Source organism: Sylvia atricapilla, chromosome 13 (assembly GCF_009819655.1).
Source record: "Sylvia atricapilla isolate bSylAtr1 chromosome 13, bSylAtr1.pri, whole genome shotgun sequence".
Lineage (NCBI taxonomy): Eukaryota > Metazoa > Chordata > Aves > Passeriformes > Sylviidae > Sylvia > Sylvia atricapilla.
The window spans coordinates 20,002,751-20,027,282 of NC_089152.1; the positions used below are offsets into that span (position 1 = coordinate 20,002,751).

At 41.5% G+C, this 24,532-nt stretch overlaps 2 protein-coding genes across 4 annotated transcripts; both read right to left on the reverse strand.

The window, feature by feature from the left end:
* Positions 1 to 8,414: 8,414 nt before the first annotated feature.
* PSMA4 (proteasome 20S subunit alpha 4) lies at positions 8,415 to 16,987 on the reverse strand. 3 transcript variants are annotated; one of them, XM_066328766.1, is made up of 9 exons: positions 16,841 to 16,987; positions 16,539 to 16,616; positions 16,312 to 16,354; positions 15,387 to 15,549; positions 13,990 to 14,067; positions 13,673 to 13,761; positions 12,701 to 12,831; positions 12,341 to 12,464; positions 8,415 to 11,906 (listed from the first exon to the last, which is right to left on the reverse strand). In XM_066328766.1, the coding sequence occupies exons 2-9, from the start codon at positions 16,539 to 16,541 to the stop codon at positions 11,752 to 11,754; spliced, it is 786 nt and encodes a 261-aa protein (XP_066184863.1). In that variant the 5' UTR covers positions 16,542 to 16,616; positions 16,841 to 16,987; the 3' UTR covers positions 8,415 to 11,751. The 3 variants fall into 3 exon arrangements, with proteins under 3 accessions (XP_066184863.1, XP_066184864.1, XP_066184865.1); XM_066328767.1 differs by lacking the exon at positions 16,312 to 16,354 and having other exon boundaries at positions 16,841 to 16,985; XM_066328768.1 differs by lacking the exons at positions 15,387 to 15,549; positions 16,312 to 16,354; positions 16,539 to 16,616; positions 16,841 to 16,987 and adding an exon at positions 15,132 to 15,150.
* A 964-nt stretch (positions 16,988 to 17,951) lies between these two features.
* Positions 17,952 to 23,583, reverse strand: HYKK (hydroxylysine kinase). The gene is made up of 6 exons (XM_066328774.1): positions 23,457 to 23,583; positions 23,272 to 23,348; positions 22,109 to 22,446; positions 21,197 to 21,339; positions 19,215 to 19,398; positions 17,952 to 18,553 (listed from the first exon to the last, which is right to left on the reverse strand). The coding sequence occupies exons 3-6, from the start codon at positions 22,437 to 22,439 to the stop codon at positions 18,075 to 18,077; spliced, it is 1,137 nt and encodes a 378-aa protein (XP_066184871.1). The 5' UTR covers positions 22,440 to 22,446; positions 23,272 to 23,348; positions 23,457 to 23,583; the 3' UTR covers positions 17,952 to 18,074.
* Between the last annotated feature and the right edge of the window lie 949 nt (positions 23,584 to 24,532).

Here is a 24,532-nt window from a genome sequence, read left to right on the forward strand (position 1 = left end):
GCCCTTCAAATAATTTATTACACATTTCTTTTCTATGTATCTATGACTTTAAGATTACAACAAGGGGCTGTGATTCTTAGTTACTCCTTGTATTAACATAAAATTGAAAAAATTGTGAAGAGCTGGTGACAAGTGGAAAAAGTGGAAAAAATCTAAAGAGAAGAAAACAGGTAAACCAGTTTTAGTGGCTCAAGGCAGCAGAGTAGCTATGCTGGTTGGAGGAAAACAGAAAGAGGTTAAAACCTATGACTAGCAAGATTAGCAAACAACTCAGAGTACTATCTCATACTAAATCAGATGGCAAGAGATTATGGCAACACTCACTCCTGCCACTAGCTCAGTGTACTAAAAAATACTTAGAAGACCTGTAGCCTGTGAAGGGCAGTTCCAAGCTTGCCTATATTTGTATGTCTTCATTTTGACTGAGGCCAGGTAACCTCTGCAGTTTAAATCAAAGGTAGCACTCTGAACTCTTCAGTGGTAACTCCCAATGACAATGTTTACTTTATTATTTGCACCTTAAACTCTTCTCACTGCCTCTCAGTGTGAGTCCAACAACAAAAATCTCAAACAAATGCTCAACCCCCCCCCATACCTAAATCACATATGAGGTTGGATGGCCTAAATGCTAAACCTGCACAAAGGAGACAAATGTTTATGCACAAATCAGACTAATTATTCATTTTTTTTAAAATTCTGAAATAGCTGGAGAACAGTTTTGATAAAAGGCTAAGAAAAAAACCTAATGAAACACTTGACCTTGAAAACATTGTATTTAAAATTTTAGTTCTACTATTTCCTCCACAGGTATTTAACAAACTTTTTTATTAAAGTACTTTGGAAGAACTATTTAGAAAATAGGATGAAACTTTACAAGGGCCTCAGATACATGAATAGCATGATGAAACATGTACATGTCTTTTTATCTTGTTAACATTCTCAAGTCAAAATTTTGCATGGGCTACTAATGGCTGACTTCTTAAATGTTGTAAATAGGAAACAAAAGAAGGGTTTAAAAAAAGAGTAGCACTTTTGTAATTTACTGTATCATTATTGAGATTAAATTTCCTAGCATCTTCATATTATTTAACAATATCATTCCTTTTATAGGAATTACCAGTGAAATACTTATTGTTCCAGGCTTGATCCCAGAAGTATTTAATAAATCTTTGTTTTTAAATAGGAGAACATGTTTCTCTAAATAATAAGCTTTCTTTGAACTCTGTATCCCTCTGCACTTCCTTAGATAAAGACACTAAGAGCCAGACTGGCAGTGCAGGTGTAACACTGGTCTTTACACATTAAACAGCGCAGTTCAAAGCATTTTCTAATTTAAACAGTGTAACTCAAAGCATTTTCTAATTGACAGAATTGAGCATTAATGATTTCAGGTCACTATTTTTTTCTTTGTGTCACTATTGGGTGCAGTTTCAAAGGAGGCCCATGGGGAAAGGGTCACTTTTTAGAAGTGTAATGATAAGATGTATATTCAGAAGTAATATATATTACTAATGCATGTTTATAATCATATACCATTACAACAACAACAACAACAAAAAAACCCACTACTAAGCTTAGAAAATAAACATTGCAAAATATCCATACTTTGCAGTTAACATTATACTCTTTATCTCTGGGCTATTATAACACAAACTATTACCCACAAATCTAAGTCCTACATACTACAACTAATAATTTGCTTAGAAATCTGGAAGGTGAATGAATATATCCTGTACATCTGCCTTGAGCACTCTAGTATGTTTATTAAGATGATCTCCTATCATTATTTCATTAGGTAGAAGACAGGTAAGATATTAAATTTAAGTTTTATTTTTATACTGATTCCTCTGACCCCTTCAAAAGGATCATGAGTCATACTTCCTGCGTGGTCTTTAATTTTTTGGCCTACTTTTCCTTCTATGCATTAGCAATTGCCCAGAATCCAATCACAGTCAAGCATTTAATTAACAGCAAGCATTTAGAAAGATCATAATCACCTTAACTAGGATGTCTGTAAGTCAGAGCAGCAATACTAACACTATTCCATTTACTGAATAGAAGTCAGAAAAGCCAGCTATTACTTTCTGAACTTCTCAGAATTATCTTTTCCTCCCCTGTTTAAAAAATAAAGGCACACCCCATCACCACACCTACAAGCATGGAAAAGGTGGCTTTAAAGTTACTGGGAGGATTTGTGCCTTCTCTCTTACCTAGCACATCAACCTCCAGCCAACCAGTAGCAAAATAAAATTACATAAATTGGACATTAAACTGTGAGGAATTTTGAACTGCAATACTACTTAGTACTTACCAATATACACAGAGGTACAAGAGCTGCTCACAGAAGGCAGGGAAGGTGTTTCTTACATTCAACTCAAAAATGTTAAAGTTACAGCTTGATAGTTGTAAAGGAGAATGAAACTATCCCCTAACAAATTAGTAACAAGGTACAATTATGGCACATATTTCTGAATACATTTACAAGTTTGGTTAGTAACCATAATAGACTGCCATGCATTTTGTAAGCTAACCAAGAAATATATACTGACTGACAGTCAGTCTTTAGATTCAGAGCTAATTGGACCACAAAGCATTCCTTTCTGAGTACTTGTGCTAGGGACTCTAGAGCAAGTTGACACCATGTGCCAAACAGCTTCCTCACCTCTCCAGTGACACAACTGGCAGCAGCAGTGACACCAGTAACTGCAGGTCTGTGTCGTGCCATAGCGCTTTTTCCAAGCTCACTGACACACCAGTGTGCTCCCCCAGCTCCCCCAGATCCTTCTCCCTGCCCAACAGCCAGGCCACAGGAAAAGGCTGCTTGATGTCAGCTTGCCCTGGGGAAAAATCCTGTCACTCTGAAGGCAGGAGATCCTGTAACAGATCCAGGACTCTGCCATCTGTCTTTGTACCACTTTTAATCATTGCATCATTTTCACTGATTGCTGACCTGTCAGTAAAGACTGAAGCTGAACTGTGAAGTCAGCACTGAGGAATGCTGAAAACAAGCAGCAAAAAGGCTCTACAGAAGTGCAGATAGCAGAAGGAAGAATAAGTATGTAGAATCTGATAAGCATTACCTGGTAATTATAAGAATCTGATAAGTATAAATTTAGAGGCTATGTGTCATGGAATTAAACACAAATCCAAAATATTTGAAGAAAAGATTATATGGAAAGAAGAAACAGGCTAAGGCTTCTCACAAGCTGCCAGGGCAGCTCTGGGTGCTGCAGATGTTGGGCACTGGCCTTACCTCCTGCCTCAGGAGCATTTTGCCCCCTCAGCTCCATTCCAGTCTTGGATACACTGGAACACAGAACCCTGCAGCTCAGAGAAATCTGCTACATTGCTCAGAACCAGACAAAAGGTAGGAGATTTCAAAACCTGTAATATCACACAAACCCCAGGTTTTACCATTCTAAAAAGTGGGAAACTATGCAAGTACTTACTTCCACAGTTCCTTCTACAAATCAACACAGACGTTTCTCCACGACTCAATGCTCACATTTATCCCCCTAAGAAACTCTAAAGAAAGCACAAAATATTTTAAAAGAAAAATCACAAGAAACCCATACAAGCAGGAAGGTTTGCAGCTTCCTGTTGGGTAGAGAGAAGGATTTGATCTGTTAAACTAAGTGGAAAATGCTTGGGTGCATGAACTGCCAAAGAAACACCATCACAGGTCTGCAGCATGGCACAGCAGAGCTAGGGGTTGCTGTTAACCTCAACTCCATTTGGGCATTCGAGCCTCAGCTGTTAGTTTAAAGAGCAAGAACAAAACCTATACTTTGACTGTTTTTTAAATCAGCAAGTATTTTCTCCTGACAATTCAGAGTTATCCAAGATAAAATATTAGTTCGTTATTTACTGAAGGGAACACCAAATTAATTTGCAAGCACTCTTATACCAAATTTTATTTTATTTTAGAAGAAACAAGTTGTGAAAAGAAAACTAGCCTCACTACATATGACTGGTTCTCAGTGAAGTCGAAATTGCTGGCTTGTGCCAAAAGGCAAATCTTGGCTTACCCTGACTGCAGCTAATTCCATGCAGTCATATCAATCATATAATGTGACATAATGATTTTACATCTTCTGTCATGAAGACCATGAAAAACACTACTTTTCCAAATGCTGAGAGAAAAGAATAATCTTTTAAACCCCATTCAGCAATAACAGAATGAATATTTGTAGCCTGAATTACAACCTAGACATCGATACAATCAACTTTCCATAAACCGTATTTACAGCCACTTTTTCAATTTTCAGTGAATTATAAAAAAGAAGTCACATTTATTTTTCATTAATTTTCTCTCTCTCTGTAATTATTTCAGTTATGGTTTCAAGACATTCTGCAAAACTCTTGGCAATGTACTTACAAATTATGTAAGTGCAACATTTTGAAACAACTGTTTCTAAATAAAGCTGTGGAAGAGCAGTGACTTTGCTCCTTTAATCTTTGTGTAATTCTATAAACACTCCAGCTTCACATGCCATTTTACATCCTTCAAGTCGGAAAGTTAAATCCTCATTGAATTATGAGACCGCCTCTTTTGAAGTCAAAGTAACGCACCACCAAACTAAAGAGAGTTCTGTTATAAATTCTTAAGAGGGTTGTTTTCATGTGCAGTCACATCCATACGCAAAATTACAGCTATTAAAATATAATCTGCAAGTTTACCTCTGTACCAGATGCAGAGCACACACCACAAACGTAAAACTGCACCTCCTCTCAAAAAGTGAGCAGAGCAAAAACTGACAGCTACGGCAGCGGAGATCTTTAAAGCGTTATGTATATACACATTCAGAAAGTGTATGTAATATGATGAAATGTGAAGCAGTCAAGACTGATAATGCACCTGACAAGCTGCAGTTTAGCGCAGACATTCCCCCTCTCCAGTGAGGGGCAGCCCTGGTGGGCCCGTTGGTCTCCGGAGGTCTCGCTCAGTTCTCTCAAAGCCAGCGGAGCCCTGCGATCTCCCCTCAGCAGCCGCCACCGCACCCGGCACCAACCTTACCTTAACCTCCTCCGGGAAAAGTTGACGGCGCGGAGAACGAAGCTGATGCGCAGGGACGCTATGGTCGGCAGCGTTCTCCCCTCAGGCAAATCCCCCGTTGCCCCTGAGGCAGCGCTCCCGCTGCCCGCGCTCCCGGCGGGGCACACTCGGGGCGGGCAGCGCGGGCCCGCGGTACCCCCCGCTCCATCCCCGGCCGCCCGCACAGCGCCGGGCGGGCTCGGAACCCCTGCCGAGCCCTCCCCTCCGACACCCTCCCGGCTCCTCACCAGAGCGCCCTTCACCCTTCACTCTTCTTCCCGGCGGCCCCGCCGACCCTCACCCCCCGGAGCCGCCCCGAGCCGCCTTACGCGCGTGTGACGCTCCGGGCCGGCCGAGCAGCGGCGCGCAGAGCCAGCTGAGGACGAGCAGGGACGGGGGGCAGCCGCAGCGCAGCCGCGCTCCGGCCATGGCTGAGGCACGGCCCCCGCTGCTCCCAGCCCCGCGGCGCGGACGGGGCGCGGCGGCGGCAGCCGGAGCCGCCGGGGCCGGGCCGAGCTGGTCCCGCCCCGCGGGGGCCGTGAGGGCGCCGGGGGCGGGAACCTCGCGCGGAGCGGCGCGGAGCGCACCGCGGGCCGCCGCCGCCAGGCTCTGGGCTGTCCGGGGCCGCTGCCGGCGCTGTGCGGGAGCCGGCGCCGCCGAGGAGCTCCCGCCAGGTCCCGTAGAGGGGAGGCGGCGGTGTGACACCCGCAGGCTCGGCCCCCGTGCCCGTCCCGCCGGCCGGGGGCAGCTCCTGCCGGGGCCGCTGTCCCTGTCCCGCGCAGCGGCTGCTGCGGCGCCAGCGCTCAATAAGCCGGCACATCCACCCGGGCACCGCCTGCGGCTTCCGCACCCTGCTTTTGGGAGGGGGCGAGCGTAAGTGACTCCTGGCGAAAAAAAACCCTTTTAATTTCTATTGCATTTGAAACACTCAGTAGAGTGGTGGGGGTTTTTTTTGTTTGTTTATTGTTTTTGTTTTTGTTTTGTTTTTTAAGTTTCTAAATCGATTTTTAAAAGTTTCTAATTCAGAATATTTTGGAACTTTTAATCTAAAATAGATAAACTGACACAAGCTAAAAAGACAGGATGTTTTCACATTTTTAGGTGTATTATAGATATACTACATATTTAATAAATGCTCTGTACAAAACACCACTGTTCTCTGTATCAGATAAATAAAATCTGTTACAAAAGACAACTTTCAATACACAAACTGAAATTTAATGAGTGATTTTTCCTAAACCATCCTCATGGAAATGTACGGTATACACATTGCCAGAAAAAATAGAAGCAGCTGGCATTAATGCATTTTTACATCTAAGGCAGTCTTTACTATTTTATAGAGAAAAAAGACTTGGAAAGAAGAGCTAAATGACTTTACAGCATTAATCAGCTTCTAAATGAAAAGTGCTAGATACCAGATTCCTCAGGAAAACGGTCCTTATTTAACTCAAATACTTTTAGCAACTTTATACCTTTCTAAAATGAGCACTACCCAAACAGCAGTTTCTTTAAGCATGTTGTCAATTGTCAAAATTTTTTTATACCAATTGTTTATTTTACAGAAAAACTGCATCTCTCTGTGTAAATGATGAATCTTTTCAATGACCAAAACAGAATACTGGAGCATTTCAATCCATTTCTTAATTTTTAAACTCATGTTTTTCTGTATTATCTTTTCCTGCAGCCATATTTGGACTATGCATGTCTGTGCAAGACATAATGCCATCTGTACAAGCACAAAAAAAGGCTGCTTACACAGGAGTTTCTTCCAGCACACTTCTAGTGACAGGCTGTATTGATTTGAATGCTCTGCAGCAAATATGGTCGTTTTATATATTGAGAATCCATTTGTACATGGCATATCTTCCATGATCAAAATATTTGTGTAAAGGATGCAGCATGGCTCTAATTTCGAAATGCTCAGTGTATATACAGTGGTCAACTCAAGATTTTATAGTAAATGAAAAATATATTTTAGCCCAAAACAAGGCCCAACCCCCAATTTTTAAAATTTTTTTTCTTTTTTTTTTTTTTTTCCTTTTCAGTAACAATGTAGCTCTGATATTTTCTGAGTGCTTCAAGTATTACTGGGCAGTATTTGTACTGAAATTGCAACTCTAGTTTTTGATGGAAGCTGGTCCACTACTGCACTGCACCTGCTGTTCCTAACATGAGGTTATCAGGTAAAATCTGTATTTCTGTGCACTGCAGTAGATGCATTTTAGAGCAATAGTATGTCGCTACCAATGTTGAACACAGCTGCCACTAGAACGTGCAGGACATAGGAAACGGGTTTTATTACGTAACTGTGGATTTGTGTGCAGCTGGGTCATAACTAGGCAAAACAGATGCTGTAGGATATAAAAGGATTAAACTGTCTGGGTTACATGCCTAACGTTTTGCTAAATAATTTATGTAGCATCATCTGGCACATGTTAATTATGTTGTATTGTTACTGTTTTAGAAAACAGTAGTTATAAATAAGCAGCTGTTTTTTTCTCTTGCTTTGAACTTGGATCAGAATGTTAATAGTATCAGCAACATGTTAATATTTACCATTAAATGGAAGTCCAAACAGTTACGTGAGTAATGCTGCCTTTCAAATGACCCTTGTCAGCAGGAGGTGACATCTGAAGGTCCCCCACTAAAGAGAATCTGCAATAAATTGACTGATGGCAGCTTTCACTGTGTACTGAAGAGTAGTTTAACTGGAAAGCCAAATGCCAAATTAAACCCAGATAAAAATAGCCAGCTGCTCAGTTCTATTTGTAAAATGAGAAACATTCTAAAAACGTGGTGAAGATGAATTTTCTCCAGATTAAAGCCAGTGAAGGGTACTCTAAGATCCAGTAACTTTAGAGGGTTTTCTTTAGAGGTAGAAATAACTGCAATTAAAACTTGAAAATGAGGATAATTGTTACTGCAGAGGAACTGTAGTAGAAAATACTCTTGAAAGAAAATGAAAGACATTTAAATAAGTCTTAGAGTCTCTTCCAGTCTGAAACTACACAATGTACGTAGTTTAATACATACTACAATATTACACGTGTGAAGTATTTGAGTGCACCAGCTTCTTGTATACTGAGTTATCTGTGTATCACATACAGTCCTGAGGCCTCTAAAACCATTGAACACCCAACACTTTTCAATCATACTCATTTTCACAACAGCGTGGAGAAGTATTTTTTCCTAATTTTAAGGTTATGAACAGAAAGAATAAATAATTACCTTGGAACTATATAACAAACCAGAGGCAGCTGTCAAATTTACCATCAGGAGTCTTTTGTTGTCCCTTAATTTGGATGCTTTTGTAACTGACAAGTAAAATATTTGGATGAAGAGGGAACCATATCTAAAGGAGGTCATAGAAGAAGCAGTCTGGGAAGTTAATTTAACTTTATTTGAACAGAATACAGTCACCTAGAAAACAAGCTAACTATTTTTAAACACTGACAGATGCAAGAGACAGCACAGGTAATTATTGGAGAAGCAGTAGTTTCATTATCTCAAACTATTTAGAATAACAAATCACATTACAATTTCTTAGGACAATCTATTTATGAATATTTGCCTATTTGCCCTAACAAGTTCTATCATGCACTCAAGTGAGATATAAGCTATCCATTTTTTTAAGTTTAAAAACATCGTATTATGCAAACAATTTGAAGTTAATACTTTTACCTAACTTGAAAAATCTGTCACCTTTCACAGCACCACATGAAGTTCATTTTAAAATAACATTAAATCCACAGCAATAGCTAAATATTTTAAATACTTATGTAATACACTGTAAACTCTACGTAAACACTACATACACACACAAAAAACCCATACAAAGAACAGGAAGATCGTTTTGATTAGCAAAGATACCTCAGTTGTATCGCCAGAATAATTTTTCTGTTCTTACGACTTATCCCCAAACCACTCCCAGAAAAGGCACAGTTGGTGGTGATATTTTTTTTTTTTTTTTTTAACACACAAAGCCAGAATCAACACAATAGGCCAATGCAGTCAAACACTGCTCTTATTTCTAGGAAGAACAGGTAAGAAACTTGCATTACTGTCTGGATGGCTCAGGAAGATTCTAATCATGAAAGATCTCCAGCATCTGCTTACTGCCCTAGGCTCAAATGCAGAAAAGAATCATAAATTAAATTTTGGTTAGGAGAACTTGGCTGTACATCTTGGACATGACTGCCAGGTAGAGTTACTTGCCTATTCCAAGGCAGTACTGAGGCTCACCTCACAATCAGCTATTATTGGCACTCAGGAGAGATGATGTTTTTTTAAATTAAATTGGTAACTACTATTCAAAAATTATATTAATAAAGTATTAGACAATACTTCTTCCACTTCGTGCAAACAAAACCTTAAAATAAATAGTTCTTTTTAAAACTTACCACAATGCTTCAATACATTTATTAAAGTCATTATAACTCTTTATTATTACAGTATGTAAAAAATTCTCCTTTACCAGCAAATGATGCCATGTTTGGCAAAGAAATGGTATTGGTAATTCTTTAAACCATGATATGCATATATTAGTTATCCCCATTTTTTTTAGAAAAAGATGCTTCTAAGAAAAATATTTTAGTAAGTCTATATTCTAAGCTATCTGATAATACACTATTACACTAAACAGACTGTCTTTTATGAAGTATATACACTGATGAACACAAGCTCAGATGCTTTAACAGTTTCCTAGAAGACAGAAAGCATTGCTGGAATCTATCACATATTGTTGTAAATCATCTTTGAGAAGTGAGAAAAAAATTCCATTTTGGCATTGCTGCTTTTAGACCATATTCCGAGTACTTGTATAACCATCATCAATTATCCAGAAATCTACAAAAGATGCTGACATATTGCATTCATGGTATCAAAAAAATAGAAAGACCAAGCACTGAATTTCTACGTAAAATGGAGCTTGATGTATTTATACAGTCCTTTATAATGGAGATTAAATATTACCCATTGGATGTTACCCCTGCAACTAGTGAGGATTGTTAAATGATATATCATTCCTGTGTTGTTACTTGGAAGACCTACTGTGGCACAAGGTGTAAATAAAAGCCAGTTGAACTTTCATTAGCTATAAAATTCGAATATTAACAAATTGAGTATTAAGTTCAGTGCTAAAGACTAAAGGAATTCGTTTGCACCAAGACTTAGAGAATGACCAAGCAGGTCCTGCAGAGAACCCAGTCTCCCCGCTCTCTGTACAGAGGCTGCCAGAGTGAGTGCAGGACAACTACCCAAGCTGCAGCACAGACATCTTGAGTCAGATTCCTTCCCTCTGTTCTCAACAGTGACTCTTACAGCAGTGCACTCAGAAAGGGGTTTAGTCAAGAGGAAGGGTCGTTTCTGACCATGTTGACAAAGTACATTTTAGTCAAAAATGTTCGAGATGGATTAAAGTCAACAAAACACTGTATGTATTCACTCAGTTTCTTTAAATGGTCATATTAAATCCTGTGTAGATCAGATATTCTTTGGGGTAAGAAAACCAAACCAAACTAACCTGCAAGATCAACACAATTCAGGGTGGGCACAAATGGGCTCGATCACTACTGTCATAGTTTGAAATTCAGCAAGGATTCACTTTTAAGCATGAAACTCAGGCTTTTCACTTTGCTGTTGATATCTGAATGAGTGCACAGTAATGGGTGCACAAGTTTCCAGTAACTTTTCATTTCTTTTGTTCACTCCAGAGCACTTTTTTTTTCAGAAGTAGAAGAGATTTTTGCTAGTCTATCATACTTTTTCCATTCAGTATAGGGGCAAGCTGGACAAAAATGACTATAATTCCTAATTCACGCACAATTATGATTTCTTGGTGCTTAACTGGTTAGTTTTCTTGACTGCTGTGTCAGAGAAAGGAACCAAATTCACTGGGGAAGTATCAGCAACACTAAACTAAACATAAAACATCTCTATTTCCTTTCAGGATAAAATGTGAAATAGTCAACATGGCCTAAAAATCATGCACTATTTTACTTACCTATTTGTACTTTGACAAGATAAAACATTTTCATGTGGCCTTTATAAAATGTTTTTCTAGTTTGTGTGAATATAACTATGTTGTATGATTAATTTCATAGAAAACACATGCACTTGTGAAGGCTGATAAACTGAACACATTTGCTACAGGGCATTTTTAAGACACTACTGCTTGCAAGACCATCAGTTTGACAGAGCCTCCTATAGAACAAAATAGGCCAAAACTAAAACTTGGCATGCCAGCACACTTTAATTCTGTATTTGTGAAATGACTTTTCAAGCTTAAGAGCTCTTTTCACTACCTTAAAAGGAAAACCCACACATACACACAAAATTCTAACACTTCTAACACCGTATTTGTTCTTTACCAACTAGCATATACCTTGTTTTAATGGTTTAAAGCAATTAAATTCCTCAAGATTGTGCATATCCAGGCATTACTGAGGAAATAAAGACACTCATCACTATTCTTCTTAAATTTTATTCCATAATAAAAAATAGAAGATAAAAGAAAGAGTGTTCAAGAATTAAAGCAATTATTGGTCAATGTAAGGAGCAGTAAACTAATTATCTAAATGATGACTAAAGACCTGGTTCATCAAAAGTACTTCTGAGTCTTCCATGGCATTAGCTGTAGGCTTCTACAGCACAGAAATCCAGATTATCTTTTGCTGAAGCAGGTCCTTTATTATCTAGTGAACACTTGATTTCATATTCTATTTATCCTTCTCTTTTTGTTCTTTCTCCTTCTTTTCACGTTCAGCTTTTGCTTCCTCCTCCTCATGTTGTTTTATCAATTGTTCCACCTCCTTTTGCTTCAGAACCCTTATTACTGTCTTTCCGTTCTCTCTTGTCAGTGTTGCAATTTCAACTGAAACACATGGAACAGACAGCAGCGTTTAGGCAGAGCAATCATCAGCAGGGCAAGGTTTGAGATTACAAGAGACAGTGAGGCAGAAGGCTCCAGTGCTCCCTGTGCCACAGAGCCTGGCTGGAGGCAGCCACCGGCAGTCCCCTCCCGCAGCCGAGCACAGCAGCATGGGAGCTCCTCTCAGGGCTCTGCTCCCAGACACACGGGTGTTTCAATCCCCAAACTGCAGCCTCACCTTTGCAGCTGGCCAACAGGGATCAGCCTGGACTAAGCTAACTGAATGCCTCTTAGGCTAAGGCTGAGAACTCCTGCATCTTCTGAAAACATTTTTTTTGTGGCAACTAACACTCTGGCGAGCCACATCGGGAATCTGTGCACTCACTGCTCTCTTTGTTTAAGTAGAGGGTGCCTCCCGGTGTCAGCGGAACACTCACCTTTCTCAGCAGAGAGCTTGCTGACATCCATGGTTTTGTTTAGAACCTTAATAGCCAATGCCAGAGCAGTCTTTAAGGTCATTTCCCCTTCTTTGTAGTCTTGCTTCAGCATTGACACAGCTGCCTGTAAATTTCACAGAAATTAAAATGGTGTCTTTGGGCAAACAACCACACAGTTGGGGTTTTGCCAGGTAATACCAACATGTGAGGTAATAGCAGCATTTCTACAATTACCTGTAAATCTCTCTCACACTAATCATCAACAACAAAGCTTAATTAATTCAGTACAATTTACACTTTTAAACTTCAGTAAAATTTAAACTTTTAAACTTTACACTTTTAAAGAAACCCAGAACTTACTGCGCTATTATTCCCAATGCATGTGGCTTTCCACCCTCCATAATTTCCACTAGGATCACTTTGATACAGCTGAAATCCATAATGCTTATCCCAGCCAATGTAGAGCAATGAAACACCAAAAGGACGTTTTCCTGTTGAAAAGAAGGCTATTAGCAACCTAAATTTAGTAACAAGATTGGTCATGAGTGGCAATTATTTTCTTTGATTTCGTTTTTCAATCTCTTCCTGTGAACTAGGATTTAACAGACACTTCTGCTGCTTGAGATAAGCATGCCAGCACTCCTAAGTCACAGGGTAGGAGGCAGAGGAGGTTTATTCCATTTAACTTTAAGAGCAGTTCATTTGTGTCACCATAAATTGTAATTTATCATCTCAGGACTTAAAATTTAATATTTCAAGTATTCAGCTTAGCTGTTAATGCATTTAACTTAGTAGTGCCAAAAGCCAGGTCGTTTAAACAGTAATTCTCTCCCACTACATTTATGTAAAACAACAGAATTACCAGTTCACATACTAAGGAACACTACTTACAATATCATTTTCTAACATGTTGCTTGAGCCACATAAACAGTACTTTTTTCAAGTGTTAGAATATTGATACCCCACATACAGCCCTGGTGTTGATTCATTGTGCCATTATGCTGGATGGGTCCAAAATGTTGAAAGGTTGCCTAACCAATTCTCTGCTGGCCTTTTGAAGGCATTCATTAAAGGCAAAAGCATTCAAAGCATTCTGTGCAATGGGCCAGCATCTCAGGTATCAATTCCCCAAGAGATAAGTAGAAACCTCAGCAGCAAAAAACAGTAACCATGACTACCCATTCCCTTCTTAAATCAGGCTATTTTTTTCCTAAGTATAAAACTTTTTAAGAGAATTCAGCAGAACTGTCTGCAGACTTAGATCCTTCATATTATTTAAGGGAATTGTTCTTGAGACATTTAGTAACACAATGATTCATCACACTTCATTACCTCCAAACTGGGTATAAGCCTGCTTGATATCACACAGTGCTGTTACTAGTTGTTCACAAGGAATGGGCTCTTGATACTGTAACAAATACCTAATATCAAAGAGGAAAAAAAACCAGTTTTCAAAACTTGTTCTGCTGACCATATCCTGTATAACATTTAAGAGAATCAAGTTCCCAAATTAGAGCCTCTGATCTAGCTATTCTATTTCAACCTACTTCTGATCTACTAAACACATGCTCATTCTGATCCAATACATAAAGAGAACTGAATGTGACAGCACAGGTGAGTAAAACCATGTCAGCTGTCAGAAGACCTACCTCTGTGCAATCAGTCTCAGCTCATTCGTTAGAACATTGGCATCTGAAGTTATTCCTGCGACACTGCATGCCATATCCCTGTGAAAAAAGCATACAAACTAACTGAACTCCTGTCCATCTCCAACCAACACTTACATCTTCATACACGGGTTCAAGCAGAGCATCAAAAGTACACAGCTGCTGTACAAAATGGGTTCATCAGCTCCTGCCTTTAGGATGCACCAAAAATATCAGTAACCATTTGTTAAGAGCAAAGGCAGACAGCAAAAGTCAGCAAGTCAGTATGTTAGTTATGTAGTTCTGAGAAGAGGGTCGTGATGATTAAGGATGATTAAGTTCTGAGTGGTTTTACAAGAGCCATTAGGCACATACATACAGGTGCCTCTCAGGAGGCCACCTGACACAGCACACCCCAACACTGAAGGAGCCACACAGATGTGACAGGCCTTCAATGGGAGTTGCTGGCTGACATGTGGCATTTGTGTAACTGCAACTTCATAGTCTTGATAGCTGCCTAAGAAAAATAAGTGCTTCAATCCTTGATTGTTTTTTTGAATCTTAATTTAATATTTCTTCAGCTCAATCTGATATGCTACAAGCCTTATGCTACACAAAAAGGATTTGTGAAATTAGGGATTTCCAATAGATGGAAGGGCTGTTTTAGGTGACTACTCCAGCGTGCTGTTATACTGCCTCCTTGAAAATCCAGTACTTCCTACTGTTCCAGGTGCTTTCAAGATCAACACAGAACGGGAGGCAGATAGGATGAAAAACTATTTGTGTTCATGTGCGGCTTCTGTCAAGGAAGAAGCTCTACCTCCCTCCCCTGCAACAAGAAAGCATAAAACTCTATGTTCTGACATGATGAATTTGACTTCCAGGAGCTAGAATGAAAATGGTAATAGAAAGATGTGTTCATCTCTTGCTACAATTGTGGCAAAGAAGCCTAAAGCACCTTTTATGCAGTTGTCTTGTACTTTTCAAGCCATGGAATAAAAATAGAGATGTGGAAGGGGAGCTAAAATAGCATGGTAATTTTTGTCTGCGTTCTTTATTCTGCCCCCAATGGTATTTTGTAAAACTGAGATTTCCCAGTTTTCTTACAATACCATTGTAAGAAAGAAATGCCACAATACCATTACCTTGTATGGCGTAGTACCAACAAACAGGCTATTCCACCTAGAAAATTCTCCTAGAAATAAAAAAAACCAAGCCAGCAATGCTTCTACTTTAGAAGGGGAACTACTGAAGTGAACAATGACAGAATAGTCATCCTTGTCTGAAACACCAAACAAAAAGATTATTAATACTTCCAATAAAATCAGACCAAGTTACGTGCCAATCAGCGCTTTGTTGTTAATAACACCATTGGACATTTAATCACCATTTCAACTTACTCATTAAGTTTGTATATTTTCTCTGAGAAAAACACTTCGTCAAGAAGCTTATGAATGTTGCGCCGCTCTGCTGCCAGCAGAACCCCATCGTTTGCTAGAATTCCCAGGCAAGTGCCCGCATGCCCAATGGCCTCCATCGCATACTCAACCTGGTACAAGCGACCTGGGAAAGGATTGGAATCCTGTCATCAAAAAATGACACCGAACTAAAACAACTACACAGGGTGACTTAAAGTTACAAGAATCTGACAAGTACTCATTGTCCCATCTACTTCTTCAGTCTCTTATCAGTCAATTGTAAATTAACTGGTTGAAAAGGAGGAAGAGGTCAGAGAAGGAAAATAACATAATACTGGACACGGCCACTAGGGAATAAAAAAGCCTTCAAATAAAAAAAAAAATAAAGTAAAATAAAATAAAATGAAAAAAATTTACAAACTGTCGGCTGCAGTAGAATAAGCCCAGACAAATTTTCAATAAACAAAGAAAATATTTTATACTGGACTTCTTGGGTTCATGCCATCAAAGAAGTAAGAAATCGTGTTTTGTGTGTACTTGTTTCAGCAAGTGCAATAACAACAAGAAGAGGCACGACTGCACTAGCAGGATATTATCCGTTCTCAGGGGACAGTGACAAAATCTAACCATACTCAAACAAGAGACAATTGATTATTTCAAAAACATGGAAGGCGATATTACTAAGGGGACTCAGTCCCATTACAGCTTCACTTAGAATGAATTTCAAAGTGTCCACTTCGGACCCCCTTGCTGTCCCTACAAAACTGGGTGTGGGTAAATATGATTTCTGTAACTCATATTCAGACAGAAACAGGCTGCTAACAACCACGCTTTGTGCAAATGTTTTGACAGTTTTGACAAGATAGACAGAATAGCGTTTACTTCAAAGTGTCGGGTCAAAAAGTACCTTCCGGAGAAAATATGGTAGTTCTGGAGTCATATCTTCGAGACTGTAAAAGAATAGCTCAGTAAGTATCACCTTAGTCTCTTGTCACCAACGCCCTAAAGCCCCCGTATAACAAACCCAGCCACTCGGCGACCTCGGACTGCTCACTGGCGACCGCCGCCCCCGCCCGGGCCGTGACTGGGCAGGGTCCGCGGCTCAGCAAAGCTCCGGGAAGGCGACTCACTCACCATAGTGCCGGGGACGCGGCGCGGGCAGAGGGCAGCGGGCCGCCAGGAGAGCAGAGAGCACGGGAACCGGCACCGGGCCTGCCAAGAGAGCACAGGGCACGTGAACGGGAACCCCGGGAACCGGCACGGAGCGCGCCCCGGCACGGAGCGCGCCCCGGCACGGCCCCAGGCGGCGCTGCTGCCCGCGCCCGCACTGCACAGTCATCCTCAGCACGGCAGAACGCGAGGGCCGCGCCGCCTCCCGCGCCGCGCAAAGACGCGTCCTGTGCCCCACCGCCCACCCGCCGCCCGTCCTCACTCACGGCGGGCCGGAGGGAACCGCTGCGCCGGGCGGGGGGCGGCGAGACCCGACCGGCAGGCAAAAACCGGGCGCTGCGGCCGCGCCCGAACCTTCACCGCCGCGTCGGAAATGGCCGCCGCACCTGCGCACTGCGGCGTGCCGGCCGGGGGCGGGGCCTGCGCCCTTTCTGGCCGCCGCGGGGCGGGGCTGGCGCGCGGCCCGCAGCGTCACGTGCGCGTGCCCGCGCTCCGCCAAAAGGGGCGGGAAACGCCCCGCCCTCCGTGTGAGGGCAGGTAATGGTGACACCGCACCTCCCGTGTGAGGACAGGTAATGGTGACACCACACCCGCGATGTGAGGGCAGAAAAGGGCTCGGTCCTGCCCGGAGGGTGCGTAATGGTCACATACAGTCCCCCCGCTGTGCGGGCGGTAATGGCCACATCCCCGTGACTGCAGTGAGGGCAGTAATGGTTCTCTCTCCCGGGGAGATGAGCCTAGTCCCGCCCCTGCCCGCGGACACAGTGCAGTGGACGCGCCCCACCCAGCCCAGGCAGCGCTGCCTTCATTACTTTATTTAGTCCTGTGTCTGATTTGTTAAAAAAATATGGATATTGATCTAATACCAATATCCAACTCTGACGGACAAAGACTCTAACAGTTTGAAGTTAGTGTATGTTTGTTATGACGCCGGGCAGCGTGCGGGATAGCTCCCAAATACACGCGCGCAATTTACAGATGCTCACAGAGTCTTTTTATGTACAAAAGTGTTGAATACCCAAAACACAAATGCATATTCATAACTCTGGTCCATCCCATTCCCCACTTCGTATAGTAATTAGCCAAAAAGCAATTAAGCATGCGTAGTTTGTTCTTTGAAATGGGTCGGTGGTCCTTTTTAGGGGGTGGGGTCTCAAAATTATGAAGTAAGATGCGTCTTCCTCGCTTTGCCTTTTTAACCTTTTAGTGTTGGTGACACCTGGATCCTGTTTTCTCAAGACTATCTGATTTATGATCACACTGTGTTCTTGGAGTCTATTGATTAAGTTGACAGGTCTCCTGATTTATCGGTTCCTTAAATCCGGCTTACGTTAAAAAGGAAGTTTACCTCAGCAATGTCTAGTTAGTAAAAGGGAGTCTACGTGCTAAAGTCTTTTATTCTTCAAAATGTAAAGGGAAGTCTACGTCAGCAAGTCCACGTCTACTTTAACTAAAGTCCTTAATCCTTTAAAATTAATATCTCATGTCAACCCCAGTACCTCAGCAGCCGCGGACATACGAGGCAGGTGCGTGGTGAGTGTACGCCTGGGCAGTCTCAAACCATGTCCTTTCTACAGCTTTCTGGCCCACCTCGAACATTGTCATTAAGTGTTTCCAGCCAGCTTTGGCTGTGATTGTGAGGTACTCCTTGTTCTCTGGGTACAGCAGAGCCGTGTGGGCAGCGATGACAAGGGACTGTGCAAACCTGCCACTCACCAGGAGAAAGAGGGCACCTCTCTCGTCATCGGTGAGTGGCAGGACGCTCTCAAACCCTGCGAGAACATGTCCCCCAACACCCAGCGGGTCTGCGCTCTCAATCATCATGTACATGATGACTATCGCAACCTCAAACACGTAATACCCGTAACTCATGTCGCTAAAGTCCAGGATGCCAGACAGTCTGTACTGGGGATTCTCCAGGGAAGCAGAACTGGAGTCTACCAGAATGTTGTGGTCATTAAGGTCTCCATGATTGATACCTAAACACAAACGAAATAGAAACAGTATTTAATAATTATTAAACAGCTGAAACAGCTTTGGGAAGATGCATGTCAAACTAATACTCAGCTACAAAACCACACTAGTCCCCTGCAGCATCAAGTGCTGTCTTTCACAGTTTTTCTGCTTCCTGCGAACCTGCACTGCACTGCCAGATGACCTACAGCAGTGGAGATTCGGGAGCATTACGAGATCACGCCCCAGGCTGCTGTGACCTGAGATACACTGAGTGTTTGCAAACACACAACAGTAGTTTCCAACTCTGGAACTGTCACACTATCATCAATATCAATGTAAACTGAATTCCAAAAACTGAATTAAGTACTTATTTGGGCCTTTATGAAAGGTAGTACTGTACTCTGTATATATTTAGTAAGCTGATATAACAGCATGAAAATCATAAACTTAACTGGGAGCAAACTCATCCGAAAGATAAAGAACTGACCCTGACTGGACAGAACATTCCTCTTGGCTTACTCTGTGCTGTGCACATTCAGCACAGTATTTGTCCATGTCTAGGCTAGGGAAAAGAGATTTACTTTTGTTGCTATTTTTGTTTTCCTTCTCTGCAGAGCCAAACTCTTTTAAGAAATTTCTGTGTCTCAGTTAAAAAAAACATTACAATGAAAATAAAATACTCACAGGCTCGGAAATTGCTTAGCTTGGGTATTACTTTGCCTTTAAACTGCTCGATAACTTGCTCCACCACTGCACGGTATTTGTTCTGGCCCAAGGCATAGATGTACCGATCTAGAAGAGGAACATTTGCCAGGTTCCAAATGAACTGACCTCGATGCAGACTTTTTACTGATGGATGCTGGAATTTCTTTGGAAAAAACACACAATAATATAGGCATAAGAAAAATTGCTGACTTTATGATTAAAGGGCTTGATTCAAAACCCCTATTAATTTTATCAGATTTCTAATAAGACTCACTGAAAAGCACCAGGAGCTAGACTGTTGTTTTATATCAAGTGAAAGAATAACCTAAAGAATGATTATGCCAAGTGTCTTAATATTTACATACAGCCTCAAAGGTTTTTCCCATGTTCTAGGTACAAAGATTACCTTAAGTCATTTGCCACTTCAATAATGTAAAATTGCTGTTGACTGTGCATAGGGTGACGTTACGTAGCAACTTTGAGCTTCTGCCAAAGCCAGAGTCCCACTCTGGCAGAGCTCAGCCGATGCTGCAGAAAGCTGGGGGCGCAGTAGAGACACAAAACCTGCCAGCGTGCTGGAAGCAGGCACACTCTGTGCTTTTAGAGGTAGGACCTTTGGGGGACAAGCCTTAGGTACAGCTAGTGTGTGAAAAATCCTGAGCACAGTCATTTATGGAGACACTGACCATGGCTTTGTGCTTATGAAAATTCGCCTTTGTACATCCAGGCCCTACTACTTTAAACATACAAGGTCCTTAACCCCTCTCTCACTGGCAAATGGAAGGGATGGTTTGGAAAGTGACATTCAGAGAGGAAAAGCATCTCTCCCACTGCACACCTCATGCTTATCTTGGATTCCTTAGATGCTTATTAAGGTGACCTCTGGGTCAGTGCATAGGGAAAAAATAAAAAAAAAAAAAACCAAAAACTATGCTTGTAATTAAGGCTCTTAAAGATCACTAAATGATAGTCAAAAGCGGACAGTGTCTGAACAAGTAAAGAACAAATCTAAACCACGTTAGTAGATGATAATCCATATGTTAAGGGAATAAAGAGCATTTTTCATCAGAATTGCTTCTCATTAATTACTTCCCCCTTAGCAGGATCATATCAGGCATATTTTGAGACTAGTTTATTTTAATCACATTCTAAGAGTGTGACCAGTCTGTCAAAGGCAACAGTAAGTTATCTTTCACAAATGAAAAATGCTCTTGAAATTTAAGAATGTGCTTAGTAAAACTGGCAATTCACATTTCATAACTGTCTGAAGCTGGCAGCCAGAACATGAGAAGGAAAGGTTAATGAAAGGTTAATAAATAATGTGAGGTCTTTCACGCATCAAAGTTACTTACTGGCTGATTGTTCAGCTTTATTATCCTGTGTAACTACAGAATAAAGACAGAACTTACTTTGCATTAAGACTATCTCAGGGGAAGTGGTGCAATTGAGAAGTGTCACAGATCTCTGTTTGTTGGCACAGCTTGTTGGTATAGGAAGGGTACCAATGTGAAATGGTCACAGTGCTAATGACAAGAAAGTCAGCAAGTCAAAAGGAATTCAAAATAGTACATCAGCCAGCTGTGCACTACACAAAAATCCTTTAAAATGAGCTTGGCATTCTTCTAATTTGAGCACCCTAGGTTTCATTCTCCTTTATCTGCCAGGTTTGAAACACTAACAGGTGAGCTTTGCGTAAGTAAAAAGAACTCATTATCTCCCTATTCATGATTAAAAAATGCACTGCAAAAGGATCACCAGTACCATGTCACTTGTCATGTATTTGTGGAAAGGGTTTTATAGCAGCCAGCTTGGAGGCTGGGACCTGAGCCATGAGTCAAACTGACATCTGCAGTCACCAACTTGCATTTTGCAGGTCAGAAAAGCAGGCAGCAAGCACATTAGCAAATGCTGAAGAGACATTGATTAAGAGAGAAGTCTGAGGCTGAAGCGTGAGAACTCACCTCTGAGAGCACTTTATCCACTCTGGCAGCGAGTCTCCCAATCTCATACAGAATCTGAGCATTGGTAGTGATTTTTGCTACTGGTGTACCTGGCAGGTAAGTCAGCAGTCTGACCATGTACTTCTTGCTCCCAGGTCTAGTACCTGACAAGGAGAGATACAGTCAGTCACTCTGCTATGTGCTACTGAGTATTTAGTTAATGCAAGAGGCAAAAAAGGTGCATCCTAGTGTAGAAGTCGTCAGATGTAACTCATAAAACAGATTTAATACAAAGATTTGATTTACCAAATGTTGTATAATAATGAACAAACTTAACACACTTAGAAAATGGAGATGCTGGATTTTTAGTCCTTGTGCTAGGACCTAACCCAGCACCAAGCAAGGTTCCTCCAGTGCCCACAAACACCCACATAAAGTTTTGCAGCAGAACAGGTCTCAGGAATCCAAAGGCAGTAGGGAAGTTGCAGTGACAGTAAAAGCTAAATGCCAACAAAATTTTTCTTCCAAACACAGTTAAAGCAATTTATTCTGGCTTCTGAGATGGGCTAGAACTGTATTTTACACCACTCTGAAGGCAAAAAATTTCAAGCACCACATAGTCAATTAGGCATTTTTAACTTTAACTCCATCTGTGCATGTTAACGGGTCAAATAAATGTTTTCTCCAATTCCTTCAGCTGAAGTGTTTTCCTAAGCATTTTCCTAGTTAATTATTACTCTTTTGGAGTTGCTTCGCTTCTGGTATTTTAAGTTTGGACTATTATGGCTGGAATACAGACCACCTGATGCATATCCCCACTATTCAAACACAAGCCTAGAGTTTCTCTTTAGCACACACATGGTATGCCATACAGCATGCTACTGCCGAGCTAAGAGTGAGAGTGGGGCAGTAAAGGTGCCCACAGTGGCTCACCTCCCGACTCCAGAGACATTATGTTACCATCTTTTGTCAGATAAGGAGTAGCTGAAGGGAAGCCTTCAGCACTGAGAAACATCATGGCCTGGGTCTGCGCTTCAATGAGGTCAGGCTTCTGGCTGTCTTCGGAATTGGTGATTTTGAGGACATACTCATCAGCACCTTCAGCTGAGACACGCACATGGAAGTTCTGATCATCATAGCTGGGGAGTGGTCTGATCCACAACACCTTCAATCCAAACACCCTGTCAACCAATTCAGCTGCCTCCCTCTCACCAAGTGCAGGTCTGGTCAAAGTCTGGGGTTGACAGTCATTTGCAGAAGACATTGTGTCTCTAGAAGGAAAAGAAAAACTGGATGATCTGATCTGTATTCTGAAACCAGAAGCAGTAATTACTGCAACAAAATGCAGTAAATTCAGCTACTGGAGAAGTTTCTTACATTTATTAAACAAGCAAAGAAAACCAACCCCCCTGTGCCAGCTTGGATTTCTTACATCATAGCTTAGCAAATACTTAGGCGGCAGCCCCTCCAAAGAAAGACTGCTAGAGAGATGCACTCAATCTGTTCAGAATAGCAGGCACAAAGAGTTTATTAACTGTTATAAATGCATATTATAAAGTTGGCTTTTCACAAATATTAGAATGAATACTGTATGTGTAATGTTACTGTATTATGTTTTGTTAATGGAGTTTGGAAAAAGTGATGAGTATATTTTCTGATTGTGACAGTGTAAGTGGTAAGAGGACTGGGTTTTTTGTTTGTGACATCTGAAGTGACCAGGCCAAAAAGTATGCAGAGGGGTTGTCAACTTGTGGCCCTGCATGAAGGCTGCTGGATTTCTGTTTTTTAATCAAAATAAAAACAATCAAAGACCTCAAGAAGAAAGTTTATGAGACCCCGTGTTACTCGACACAGTGGAGCCACCCACAAATAAATCTGAAGGACACAGCAATCCTTAAATATTGAAGTCTGAAAGAGTGAAAAGTGTGCTACTGGCAGACCTTGTGCCAAGCATCCTCGGCTGAGAGAATTTAGCTTTTCTGTCTCCTAAATATCTATTTTAATTCTTATCAAAGTTATAAATCCCTCAAAGAGAGTGGAACTTGTTTTTCACATTAACCGAGCTTTTATTAGTTCATTTTTAGCAGCAGCCTAACCTGGTATTGTTGACAGGTAGGAATGACTCCCTCAGGAACAGAGCTGCTGAATCCCTGATCAGGTCTTCAATTCGTGCCTGCAAAAGGCAAGAAGCATTTTAGTAAATCATAACGTTAAAGCAGATTAAGTCTTTCCGCTTGGACACGTCCTTCCAAGTTCCTGTACTAAGAAAAGCAGCACTAACCTGCAGAGCCTCGCTTGTCTCTCGCCTGCCCAGCTGCAGGAATCTCGAGCCTCCCCAGGCCACCGCAACCCTTGGACGGGGCGGGAGCCGCGTCAACCTTTGCCCAGCCCGGGGTGACCGAGGGGCTGCAGGAGCTGCCGCCGCCTGCCCGGTTCGCGGCCGGAGCGCCCCGCGCTCAGCGGAACGCGGGCCCCCGGCCGCAGCTCCCGGCCGCGGGCAGCGGCGCCGGAGCCTCCCCGCGGCGGGGGAGCGCTGCCCCGGGCCGCGGGATTTGCTTTCCAACAGCACGAGGCGGGAGGAAAGCTACGACTTCCTGGGTCAAAGGCAGAACACGAACCCTGCCCCCGCAGCGGGCAGGAGGGAAGACATCCGTTCTATTCTTTGGTTTAAACCCTGTTATCACACCACATCAAAATCTCTGCCAAATGCTTAGACTGAAGACCAGATAAATACATATAAATACATATAACGAACCCGAGGCGTCTTGTTCAGGATGCCCTTTAGACTATCCCAGAGAAAATTTTTACTTGGGACAATGAGTCCAGCCCTAAATTTTACCCTTAATGAAAATAATGACAAACCTCAAGGTTAATATAGAAATATCTTCTGAAACTTCTAATGAAAGAAAATCAATCTGAGATAGTTGATGTACTGCTATGACAGAATTAGGAGCCTGAAGAAAAAGAAATTTAGGAAAGGCATGCTGAAAAACTCCCAAAACCCCAACAACACTCCCCCCAACCCAAACAGCGCCACCTAAAATATCCCGACTTCAAGTAAATCAATTAAAAATCCTCTATCACAAAATTTCAGTATTGTTTGTAATACTAAGGACACAAAATTGAAAACATTATCTTACTCAAGTGTTTATTTTAATCAAATAGGGAATTTAGAGAAGGGAAACTATTTCCCCAAGAAACATTTTTTTTTCTCTCCAATTTCAGAACAGATGTTAGTAAAAGTAATTGAACATCTCTTCTCACTAGAAATCACAAAAATAAGGTTTTGTTCAAAAAGGAAAGAACTCTGTAAAATATCTAGGGTTCTCTCTCCTGATTTCTGAGGCCCTAAGCTTT

Excerpts from the sequence above, each read along its gene's own strand:
- HYKK (XM_066328774.1), bottom strand. The coding sequence starts at position 22,439 with ATGTCTTCTGCAAATGACTGTCAACCCCAGACTTTGACCAGACCTGCA. Across the intron at positions 19,399-21,196 it reads TGGATAAAGTGCTCTCAGAG|AAATTCCAGCATCCATCAGT; the intron begins GTGAGTTCTCAC and ends TTTTTTCCAAAG. Across the intron at positions 18,554-19,214 it reads GCTAAGCAATTTCCGAGCCT|GTATCAATCATGGAGACCTT; the intron begins GTGAGTATTTTA and ends GTTTGTGTTTAG.
- PSMA4 (XM_066328766.1), bottom strand. Across the intron at positions 15,550-16,311 it reads TACCATATTTTCTCCGGAAG|GTCGCTTGTACCAGGTTGAG; the intron begins GTACTTTTTGAC and ends ATCCTTTCCCAG. Across the intron at positions 12,832-13,672 it reads GGCTTATACCCAGTTTGGAG|GAAAACGTCCTTTTGGTGTT; the intron begins GTAATGAAGTGT and ends TCTTTTCAACAG.